The 12,228-nt window shown below is 30.8% G+C and overlaps 1 protein-coding gene and 1 long non-coding RNA gene across 2 annotated transcripts; both read right to left on the bottom strand.

Annotated features, from left to right (window-relative positions):
• Positions 1-2,086: 2,086 nt before the first annotated feature.
• On the bottom strand, positions 2,087-2,509 carry LOC145324641 (uncharacterized). The gene is made up of 2 exons (XR_013881291.1): positions 2,323-2,509; positions 2,087-2,126 (listed from the first exon to the last, which is right to left on the bottom strand). It is a non-coding gene; the product is annotated as an uncharacterized LOC145324641 (long non-coding RNA).
• A 5,170-nt stretch (positions 2,510-7,679) lies between these two features.
• LOC145324639 (uncharacterized) lies at positions 7,680-11,137 on the bottom strand. Its single transcript, XM_080167219.1, has 2 exons — positions 11,096-11,137; positions 7,680-8,609 (listed from the first exon to the last, which is right to left on the bottom strand). The coding sequence occupies exons 1-2, from the start codon at positions 11,114-11,116 to the stop codon at positions 8,325-8,327; spliced, it is 306 nt and encodes a 101-aa protein (XP_080023345.1). The 5' UTR covers positions 11,117-11,137; the 3' UTR covers positions 7,680-8,324.
• Positions 11,138-12,228: the final 1,091 nt, after the last annotated feature.

The raw sequence follows: 12,228 nt of genomic DNA, 5'->3' as shown, positions 1-12,228 counted from the left end.
AAGAACTAATAAAAGTCAAAAATTTTAACAAATCATTTTCATTTCCAACAAATAGACATATAATATCATCAATATAACGTTTCCAAAAGGCCGGAAGCGTTCCTTTAAACTTTTTAAGCATTTTGGTTTCTAGTTTATTCATAAAAATATTTGCATAAGTTGGGGCTACTTTTGTACCTATACTGGTACCCCACTCTTGAAGGTAAAATTTTTCATTAAAAATGAAGCTGTTAAATTGTAACACATATTGCAAAAGTGTTATTATAAAATTTATACACATACTTGATTGGCCATATTTAGGTTCATGCATGGCTTCTCTAAAAGCATCTATTCCCTCATCTTGAGGGATGTTAGGATAGAGTCCTACTACATCAATTGAGACTAAAATTGCATTGCTTGGAATATCTGGGCCTTTATTTGCTTCCTCCAGAAACCTTAAAAGATCAGGTGTGTCTTGAATAAAAGAATCAGTTTGTTCTGGAATATGTTTAGAATAATGATTTACAAAGTGGGAAATATTCTCTGTATTGGATGCACACCCACTAATAACTAGGCGTGTTGGGGGTAGTTTTTCTCCATCAGCAACAGGTTTATGTGCTTTAGGCATCGCGTACGCGCGTGCCTCAGATGGTTGGTCCGGCAAAAGTTGCGCGGCTAACTCATTGTTTATTAATCCCCTATTTTCTGCTTGTTCAACAGTTTCTTTAATTTTACAATAATGTACTTTAACCATGCTCGGATCAATACGTCGATAGACTGGTAGGCAGGTACCATCTTGAGTGGTAATTTTAGAATTTAAATGTTCCGATTCTACTTTATTTATGTAATCATTGCGATCCATAATGGCCAATGCCCCTCCCTTATCCGCCCTTTGAATCACGATATTACCCTCTTTTTGCTCAGCAACTAGAGATTGGAGGGCTTGTTTTTCACTTTCTTTTAAGTTAGAATAGACTTTTTTACTTTTTAGAATAGATAAATCACTTTCTACTCCATATAAAAAATTTCCAAGGGGCGCAGAGGGGGCATTAGAAGGCAAACCGAATTTTTTAACATTGAATATTTTCTCAGGACATGCTGTTAAATCTAAATCTGCATTTTTCTCTTTCCATCTCATACTACGTGAAAACCGTTTAAAATCATAAGACAATTGAGTTAAATTAACTTTATCTGGCAATGGAACAAATGACGTATGTTTGTTCATTAAATTAATTTGATCATTGGTTAAAATATTAGAGCTGTAATTAATCACAAGATTTTGCACTGGTTTGCGGCTTAGCTGTTTAAGTTTACGTCTATATTTGTTACGTTTAATAAACCTGCGTGACTTTCTACTCGGCTCTGTTCTCTGGGCATCTCTCTCTCTCACTGTGTTGGCTCTCACTGGCTTATTAATTTGTAATCTCAGCAACTTATTTTTATATTTATGTGTTTCACTCTGAATATATTTGTTTAATCTTATATCAAATTCTTTGGTAATAGTTTGAATTTCCGAATTTATTAAATGTAACAATAAGTCATTTTTTAATCTTAAGAAAGTTTGAAATAATTCTGGCTCTTTACTTTGCAATTCTTTGATGCATATTTTAAGATTTTCAATTTGCAGATTTTTCAATTGATTATTGAATTTGTTACGGCTACTTTCAGAAAAATTTGGGTTAATATCATATTTTATAATAAAGGTTTTTGGTACAACTTTTTTACAAATGCAATCTTTTAAAAACGTGATTAGACATTTATTTCTGGCAAAAGATTTTAACTGATCAGTAGTTTTGTGAAACTTTTCTTTAAGTTGTTGTCTGAATATGACCAAAATTGTTCAAAATCCTTGTTTATGTTGTTGGTATGATGGGAGGGGGGTTGCTGTGGCTGAGACCTGGTGGTCTGCAAAGGTTGGTCACCTGGAGGATTAGGTTGGGTGGCTGGCATTGTAAAGGCGACACTAAAGCTACAGCAGTCAGGGAGCTTGGAATAGGATCACAGCGGTGATTCACAGGAACGCGACAGGTTCAAAGCAGTATATTCATAAAAAGGACGCGCACCAACTATTCTATTCCCCAACAAGGAAAAAAATCAACACATCAGCTCCGAATATTTTCGTTTATTGGCATAAACATCATCAGGGTCTAAAAAAATATTAAATTTTTTCACAAAAAAGTATAAGAAATGGTTATATACACAATAACATAACAAATCATTTTAGCAAAATGGTCAAAATTTAAAGAAACAAGGACAATTATATCAACAAAAAGCGTAGTAACAACAGGACTATGTAAATTTAAAATATGTAATAAAAAAATTCTATAAGATAAAACAACTTACATGGTTATTTATATACATTTTTTCACATAAAATTTAGCAGTATCTTCGTGCATTGTCAAGAATTGAATGAGTTTTTTGGGGGAAAATTAGTTTGATAACAATACAGGCGGTCAAAATGGTCAAAATTTGGGTGGTTGTTGAAAATCATCTGTTTAAAGGGTTAAATAACTATTACAAAAATGTTATATATAATAAAGACAAAAAACGGAGGTACAAGAAAAAATTTTTTTCAAACTTTGCATTGTTATTCCTGTATTAGTTAGGCACGATTTTTTAACATTTTACAACAATTTTCATTTATGTTAGAATCGTTAATTTAGTCATGTTAGATTTGTTCTATCAATTTCAAACTTTGCATAGTTATTCGTTTTTTAGTTAGGCACAATTTCGAAAGGGTAGCAACGCTATAGTTCTTACCAGAATGTACGTATGTCCGTTCATAACATGTTGATTCTTTACTTTTTTCCAAAATTTTTTTGTTTTGTTAGAAACGTTAATTTAGTCATAATAGAATTGTCTATCGATTTCAAACTTTAGTCATATTAGAATTGTACTAATAATCCTTACCAGAATGTCCGTGTGTATGATGTATTGATTTGTTCTTTTTTTAAAAGCGAAGCTTTTTACTATAATTAGGGTCGGTCCGTCCGTCTGTCCGAGAGAGTTAGCTTTATTCGTTAATTTAGGCATGTTAGAATTGTCCTATAAATTTCAAACTTTGCATAGTGATTCCTGTAGTAGTTAGGTACGATTTAAAAAGCGTAGCAACTCTATAATCATTACCAGAATGTCCATATGTCCATTTTAAACATTTTTTTTACTTTCTTAATAACATTTTTTATGTGATAAAATTTATCTGATTATTTGATTATTGATTATTATTATAATAAGGTACAATATTATGAGCGAATAATCTCTATAATTAGGTATTAAAAATGTCAGTATGTCGTTAAACACAATTCTGTATTTAAGAAGTTTTGCAACAAATTTAGGTAAAATTTTGTCAAACCTTATATTTTCATATATCGTATATTCAATTCTGACAACAAAAGTTAATGGTTGTCTGTCATATTGTTTCAGAGCTTTACTTTTATGGATGTTATCATCCTTGTTTGGTTTAGGGTAGTTAAAATTTTTTGATAAATATGTTTTCAACTGGTATTTACTAGTATGAAACTCGCGTTTGAGAAAGAGCCTCATTTTGGGAAAAGGAAGAAAAACAACTTCCTTTTTAAAAGCGAAGCTTTTCTATAATTAGGGTAGGTCCATCCGTCCGTCCATCACAGAGAGATAGCTTTCTTCGTTAATTTAGGCATGTTAAAATTGTCCTATCAATTTCAAACTTTGCATAGTGATTCCTATCGTAGTTGGGTATAATTTATAAAGCATAGCAACTCTATAAGTATTACCAGAATGTCCGTATGTCCATTTTAAACATGTTACTTTTATAACTTTATTAACAACTAATTTTTATGTGATCTAATCATCCGATTGATCTGATCTTTGGTATATTGATTCCTGGGACAACAAAGTATAATGTTATAAGCGAAGCAACACTATAATCAAGTCCTAAAAATGTAAGTATGTCCAAAAAAATTATCCTATATCAAGCAGTTTTTGAACAAATTTACTTACAATTTTGCTCGACTCTTATACAAATTTATATTCTGATTATTCAGTTCTGACAATATAGAAGTGTTAATGTCCGTGTATACTACTGTTTCAGTACTTTGCTTTCATGGATGTTGTCATCCTTGTTTTTAGAAAACCTTATATACCAGTTTTGAAGAAGGTTATTCAACTGGGAACATTCATCTAGGAATGCAATATTTTAGGCGGGTTTTGATTAGGGACATATTTACAAGATTTAAAATCAAACTTAAACAAATCTAGCATGCCTGATTTGAATTATACTAGTTGCTTCTTCCCTAGCCTCTAGAGGAGGGCAGGAAAATAGTCTAATACTACGTACTTAAAGACATTAATCTTTATTGAAAAGTGCAGAAAATTCAGATAAATATTATTATCTATAGCTGAAATAATAAATAAAATTACCTCTTCTGTAGCTAAAAATATTTGCTTATGAGTTTATAAACTGAAAGTTGGCACAACCAAATAAAAATTCAATTCGAGTAATCAAACTTTTCAAGTCAACCACTAATTGTAATCTACAGGAAGGGTATGTTTGTGTATTATCATTGGGGATGTACATCATTTTATCAGCCATTGTCTTATCCCATTACATTCCTGCTTTTAATTTATGCTAAAGATATATAACTATGTAATGTATGGCCAGTTGAAAATTGGTAACTTTGAACTAACATATCTTCTAAAAAGTCTTTAAAAATCCCCTGTTCTTTTATCAATATCATATTTATAAAAGATCTTACAATATATTAAAAAAATAAACAATCGATTTATAATTACTTGGATGTTGTACCAGATTTTTATGTACTCTGATAAAGTGGACTGACCAATAATTGAGCAAGCGAAATTGACGACAATTTTTTCCCCTCATAATATCCATGTATATTCTATATCCATTCTATTTAGATGTGAAAGCAAAAAAGGTTCAACAACTTTGGAGACTTTTATGAATTTCCATTGGTTGAGTGTCTAAACCTTACAACCTCTAATTGTTATATACAGAAGGGGTAATTTATTTTACCACCATTGGGTAGGTATGAATATTAATTTATAGGCCATTGTCTTATCCTTTTGATCTCTTAGGATGTACTCACACGATAATTAGATCGTTTTTTTAGAAAACACATCTGTCATTGAAACTGAATACTTATTTAAAAGCTAAGCTTTTCTATAATTAGGGTAGGTCAATCTGTCCGTCCGTCTGTCAGTCCGTAACGGATAGCTTTTTTCGTTAATTTAAGCATGTTAGAATTGTCTTAACGATTTCAAACTTTGCATGCTGATTCCTGTAGTAGTTAGGTACGACTTAGTAAGCGTAGCAACTCTATAATCGTTACCAGTATGTAAGTATGTCCATCATCCATGTTGATTTTTAAATTTTTGACAACTATTTTTTTTGTGATATAATAATCCGATTGATCTGATTTTTGGAGCACTGATTCCTGTTACAACAAGGTACAATATTATAGGCGAAGCATCTCTTTATTCAGGTCCTAAAAGAGTAAGTATGTTCTTAAACAGTATTCTGTATTTGAGAAGCTTTGCAACAAATATTGCAATGGTTCTCTTACACTCTACAAGAATTAATATTCGTCTGTCCTACCGTTTCAGGGCTTCGCTTTTATGGATGTTGTCATCCTTGATTTTTCAGTGTATTGAATAAGTGACCGTTCACATTAATACAGAGAAAGAGGGGATAATAAACTGTTTATCACAATGGTCTCCAAAGTTTTTTAATAATGTTTTCTTATGAGTTAGCATTGAAACGGTATACTTTTTTTTTAAGGATATTTAATAAGTGAAAAAGGTATTAGGATGTTTGTTTCTGTTTGTCTGTCTAGATCACATGACAGGGATCTAAAGGGATAAGACAATGGCCGTTAAAATAATGTATATCCCCAATTATGATACCAACATTTACTTTTCTGTTTATTAAAATTTTAGGTTGAAACGTTAGAACATTCAACTTAATGAACAAACCAATCACAATTCACTAAAGTCCACAAAGATGCTTAGCCAACAAATAACAAAAACGTTATTATAAAACTTTTGGAACTAGTGTAATAACCAGCCCTCTCTCTCTCTCTGTGCATCGAAACTGTATACTTTTAATATTTAATAAGTGACCATTCACGTTCATAAAGAGAAAGAGGGGATAGTAGACTGTTTATCACAATGGTCCCCTAAGTTTTATAATAACATTTTCGTATTCGTTGGCTTAAAAACTTTGGGAACTTGTATTGAATTTTGATTGATACATAAAGATGAGTGTCCAAACGTTTCAACCTCTAATTGTATAGAATGTTCAAAATTGTTTATCATCATTGGGGAAGTAAATCAATTTATCGGCTAATGTCTTACCCCTTATCTGCATTGAAACATTAAAGTAAAGCAATAAATCTATTATTGAAACTGTTTATATTTTTTAGGATATTGATATTGAAGTGAAAAAGAATTAGGATGTTTGTTTCTGTCAGTATGTCTTTAGATCTCGCCAACTACTAAACAGGTTAGGTCCTCCTTTACACTTTGTAATAGTTCCTGTGCAGGTTTACAATTATTTTTTGGAGGAGTATTTTGTATTTCAAGGATTATTTTACTTCTTTGTTTTAAATCTAGAATAAACATAGAATGGTGGAGGGAGGGTTTGTCGAATTCATATAATGATAAAAGAATAGAGAGGGGAACAGCTATATATAACTTTCCCAACAAGGCAAGAACCCTATTCCGATAGCTTCATACAGGAATCATACCATTGTCAGTAGTAATTTATCAGGGATATAAAGGGATAAGACAATGGCCGGTAAATTAATGTACATTCCCAATGATGATAGACAAAATTACACCTTTTGTAAATTACAATTATTAGTAAATACGTTTGGGCACTAAACTAAATGAACCAACCAATCCAAATTCAATAAAAGTTCCTGAGTTGCTAAACCAACTAATAAGAAAACATTGGGGACTAGTGCTATAATAAGCAAAATATCCCCTTTCCCTCAGACTTGATACCTTAAAATCGACTTTATCTATTATCTTTATATCTACGTATTCTTTATTAAGGTACTAACTAAAACTTTCCTGTAAAGAAGAACCTAATTGGTCCAGTGCAGGTTGGTAATCTCTGAAAGATTGTATAATTTAACCAAAAATAATTTTGATATTAATCACGCAACCTTTCCCACAAAAAATTATTTAGTATTACGACCTTATAGGCCGTTAAATAGCCTAAAACCTGACTGGGATAAGACCTAAGAGACTATTTTTCTGCCCCTTACCTTCCCAAAGCCTCTATATTATAGGGAAGCAGCCGTTCATATAAATGAGAAATAAAAAATACAACATAAATTCTGTGAATATCTTTTCCAAATATAGATAATTTTTTAGCGGCCTCTAGGGGCTCTTGAGTAATTTGAATTTGATAACCCATTTTTATTTTAGATTTAAAAAGACAAAATAGAAAACAAATTTGGAGGGGTAAATTTATTTTGGGAGGGTTATGTTACTCTTCCCCATAATTGTTAAAAACCTTCCAAGGACCCATGAAAAGCTACCCTGTAAAGGAGAACCATATCGGGTCAGCAGTTAGCAAGATCCTTCAGTACAGACAGACAAACTGACAGGCATCCTATTACTTTTATATAAGAATACAAGAAAAATATAAATTTCAAATATTTATTTCAATGTATAACATCAAATTATTCAAAAATAACTATTCTAATATGGGTTTCAAAATCCGATTTATTTCCGCAGTAATAAAACCGGTTCTGAGCCACACTTGAAAACAAAATAATAATCATATTGTATTATAAACAATTGTCAAGGGAATAAATTTATAGTATAGATGTATAAAGAGCTTACTATTTAATTTCCAATTGCAAAGACCTAGAGCGTTGCAGACGAAAATTAATTTCATTAAACTTTGCTTTCTAATTTCAGCTGTTTAATGCTTTCTTCTGCTTTTTGAAAAAGAAAGGGACAATTTAATATATTACTTTAATGTCAAGGGCCACAATGCCTGGGCCAACAAAACAGATTTAATTTTCTGCGGACAATTCTGTCTGTAAAACATTGTGAAAACTAGTTTCTAACTGAACATATAGCATTTTAATCTATGAATAGATTATTGGGATCATGGAAAGAAAACGAAGTTGCGGGTTTTGTCGTATTTTCACAGTAGCTTTTCTCCTATTTATAGCCCCTGCGGGGCATATTTTCTAACTCTGCGGGACAATCATTAACATTTACTTAACCTAACCTAACCTAAAATAACCTTTCAAAAGCTACTTTGAAAATAGGATGAAACCCGCAACTTCGTTTTCTTTCCATGAGTTGTATTATGTATGTATTGTTCTCTACTTCCCATTAATGCATCTTTGCCATGCATCATATGCATCCTCAAAAGAGACACTTTCATCCTTCAAATTTTGTTTCATTTCTTCATTACATTTTAATTTCCTCAATTGTTCTGGAGAACAATAATCTTCTGGAAGAGCTCCCGGAGAACATCCGATTCTCCTACAATAACTCCAGTTAACATTAGGATTATTGCAGTATTCACTGCAGGATTCACATTTGGATAATGCCATAATGGAATCTGCCATAGACAAGTTCACCACCAACAGAACAAACAGAAGAACCTGAAAAAAATAAAATAATAACAAGGATGACAACATCCATAAAAGCGAATCACTGAAACGGTAGGACAAACGGACATTAACACTTGTATAGTGTCAGAACTAAACAATCAGAATATAAATGTATAAGAATCGGAGCAAAATTGTAAGTAAATTTGTTGAAAAACTGCTAGATACAGGATAATGTTTATGGACATACTTACATTTTTAGGACTTGATTATAGAGTTGCTTTGCTTATAACTTTATACTTTGTTGTTCCACGAATCAGATCAATCGGATGATTAGATCACATACAAATTTGTTGTTAAAAAAGTAAAAAATTCAACATATTTAAAATGGACGTACGGACATTCTTGTTATGATTATAGAGTTGTTTCTAAATCGTACCTAACTACTAAAGGAATTATCATGCAAAGTTTGAAATCGATAGGACAATTCTAACATGCCTAAACAAAGAAAAGCTATCCGTTTGTGACGGATGTACGGACGGACGGACGGACCGACCCTAATTATAGAAAAGCTTCGCTTTTAAAAAGGACATACTTAAATTACATAGCCGAAGCAAAAAACGATAATAAAACTGTAATTGGAGTCTTCTGTGATCTTGCAAAATGTTTTGATACAATTCCACACCAAAAATTGGCATTAATGGCATTGAACTTGAATGGTTTAAAAATTATTTAAGTAATAGACAGCAATTTGTTCATGTAAACAACACTGACTCAACAAAGCTGAAAATAGATAGAGGCGTCCCACAGGGCTCTATTTAGGACCAATTCTATTTTTAATCTACATAAATGATCTTAAAAACTGTACTGATTTATTTACCCTATTATTTGCTGATGACAGTAATTTTTTAATTTCTGGTAAAAACTTTACAGAGATAAAACTGAAATTAAACAATGAACTTAAAAAGATATCTGATTGGTTTAGGAGTAATCAAATGAGCTTAAATCCTGATAAAACTAAAATTATGATATTTAATAAAAACGAAAATACTATTGATTGGAATGCTCTTAATATTAAGCTAAACTTTAACAATGAAAATGAGTTTGATCCTGAGAAAATAAAAATCTTAAATTATGTCAATTCAAGTAGCAATATTCCTGCAATTAAATTCCTAGGTGTATTTATAGATCCTTCTTTAAATTTTAAATATCATGTAGAACATTTACGTAAAAAAATTTCTAGTTCCTTATTTCTTATAAATAGAGCTAAACATATACTGAATTTAGATAGCAAAAAAATGCTTTTTCATTCCCTTATAAATAGTCATTTACTTTACTGTTTACCTGCCTGGAGTTGTGGTCTTAAATCTACTATGGAACCATTAATTAAATTGCAAAAAAAGGCAATAAGAATTGTTTTTAGTAAGAAACACATCTCACACACAATGCCTTTATTTAAAAAAATGAATGTCCTTCCTTTACATGAATCAGCTAATTATTTGAAATTATTATTTATTTATGATTTTATAAACAGTAAGCTACCAAGTTCCTTTCAAGGTACATGGCTTCGCCGTAACCAATTACATACCAGAAATCTTAGAAACTCAAATATGTTTGATGTTAAAAAGCCGAAGTTTAAATCTATTGAAAGATTTCCTAAGTATCATTTTCAAGAATTATGGAATAACCATTGTAATAATGATTTATTAACCCACAATCAACCAAGAAAAAAATTTATTAAAAATCTAAAAGAATCTTTGTTATCAAGCTTAATTCTAGTGTGTAACAACCCATTATGTCAAGAATGTAGATAAATTTATATTTCTTTTCAATATTGTTTGAAATCTGATAAATTAATCAAAATTTATTTGTTTAAAATTTTTTAAATTTCTATTATTGCAATAATGGTGTGAGACTTGTATGCCCTAATCAATCCTTCCTATTATCATTCTTTCCTCTCCAATATGATTTCATTTATTGCTTATTATCTTTTTTTTTGTCTTATTTATATGGCCTGTATGAAAACAATGTGTGAATACACATTACTGCATACTCCTATTTTTTAGGAAACTGCCATTTGGGAAGAAAATATTTTTATAAATTAACCATATCAATAAAATTTTTCTGTATATATAAATGTATATAATATTCATTTAATTCATTTATTACTGTAGTTTTTATAATAAATCTAATCTAATCTTTCAATTTTAGGATTTGATTACAGAGATGTCTCGCTTATAATACTGTACTTTGTTGTTCTAAGAATCATTATTATTATTTAAATTGTCATACAGACCTTCTGGTAACGTTTATAGAGTTGCTGCGCTTTCTGAATTGTACCTAACTTTCATAGGAATCATCGTGCAAAGTTTGAAATGAATAGGATAATTCTAACATGTCTGTTTCAATAATTAAACCCTAATTATAGAAGAGCTTCCCTTTTAAAAAAAATTGTGACTTTGGAAACATTTGAAGTATTTTTTTTAAATAACAAGTTAAGTAGTTTAATAAAAAATTTATAAATATATTATAAAACTTACACAAAAGATTTTGAACTGCATAGTACGTTCTGTTTAAAGCGGCAGCCAAAGACTAAAGAGTAAAACATCTATTTCTAGCTATAAATATACAAAACCTTGAAATCCTGTTTCTAACTTTCACCAAAATCGCACTCATTTGAGTAAAAAGGTTTTTTTTAAGCTAATGCGTAAGACCCAACCCAAAGACTGTACAAGGCCCTTGAAAAGGGGAAAGGGTTATACAGCTATTTATCGCTCTTTATATATTACTTTGATAACAACATCCATAAAAGCAAAGCTCTGAAACAGTAGGACAAACACCCGTTAACACATGAACTGAATAATATATCAGAATATAAATTTATAAAAGTCCTAACAAAAATAAATTTGTTGAAAGACTGCTTAAATACAGAATAATGTTTAAGGACATACTTACATTTTTAGGATCTGATTATAGAGATGCTCCGCTTATAACATTGTACTTTGTTGTCCTAGGAATTAGTATGCCAAAAATAAGATCAATCTAATGATTTTATTACATAAAAATTTGCTGTTAAAAAAAAAGGTTTAAAATCAACATGTTTAAAATGAACGTATGGATATTTTGGTAAAGATTTTAGAGTTGGTAAGCTTTCTAAATGCAAAGTTATAAATCGATAGGACAATTATAACATGCATAAATTAACGCAGACGGACAGACCGACCTCATTACAGAAAAGCTTCGCTTTTAAAAATGCGCCTTTAGAAAGTGCGCGGAATTTCATTACAGAAAAGCTTCGCTTTTAAAAATGCGCCTTTAGAAAGTGCGCGGAAATTTTTTGGCGGGATGGGGGGAGGGGGGAATTACAAAAATCTTCGGGTCATTACACCATTGATTAAGGGAACATTTGTTATTTTAACAACTTTGGGGGATTTATTAAATTGTGATTGGTTGGTTCATTTAGTCGAATGTCACAACGTTTCAACCACTAATTGTAATGTACAAAAATGGTAATTTTGTGTATGATCTATAGGGATGTGCATCAATTTAACGGCTATTGTCTTATCCCTTTACATCCCTGGTTAACTACACACAAATTCGTAACAACAGAAGAGGTAACTATGTGTATTTTTATTGGGGATGTAGATCAATTTATCGGCCATTGTCTCATCCA

Source organism: Acartia tonsa, chromosome 7 (assembly GCF_053477335.1).
Source record: "Acartia tonsa isolate MP-2025a chromosome 7, ASM5347733v1, whole genome shotgun sequence".
Lineage (NCBI taxonomy): Eukaryota > Metazoa > Arthropoda > Copepoda > Calanoida > Acartiidae > Acartia > Acartia tonsa.
This window is presented reverse-complemented; position numbering and strand designations above follow the sequence as displayed.

Excerpts from the sequence above, each read along its gene's own strand:
- LOC145324639 (XM_080167219.1), bottom strand. The coding sequence starts at position 11,116 with ATGCAGTTCAAAATCTTTTGT. Across the intron at positions 8,610-11,095 it reads TGCAGTTCAAAATCTTTTGT|GTTCTTCTGTTTGTTCTGTT; the intron begins GTAAGTTTTATA and ends TATTTTTTTCAG.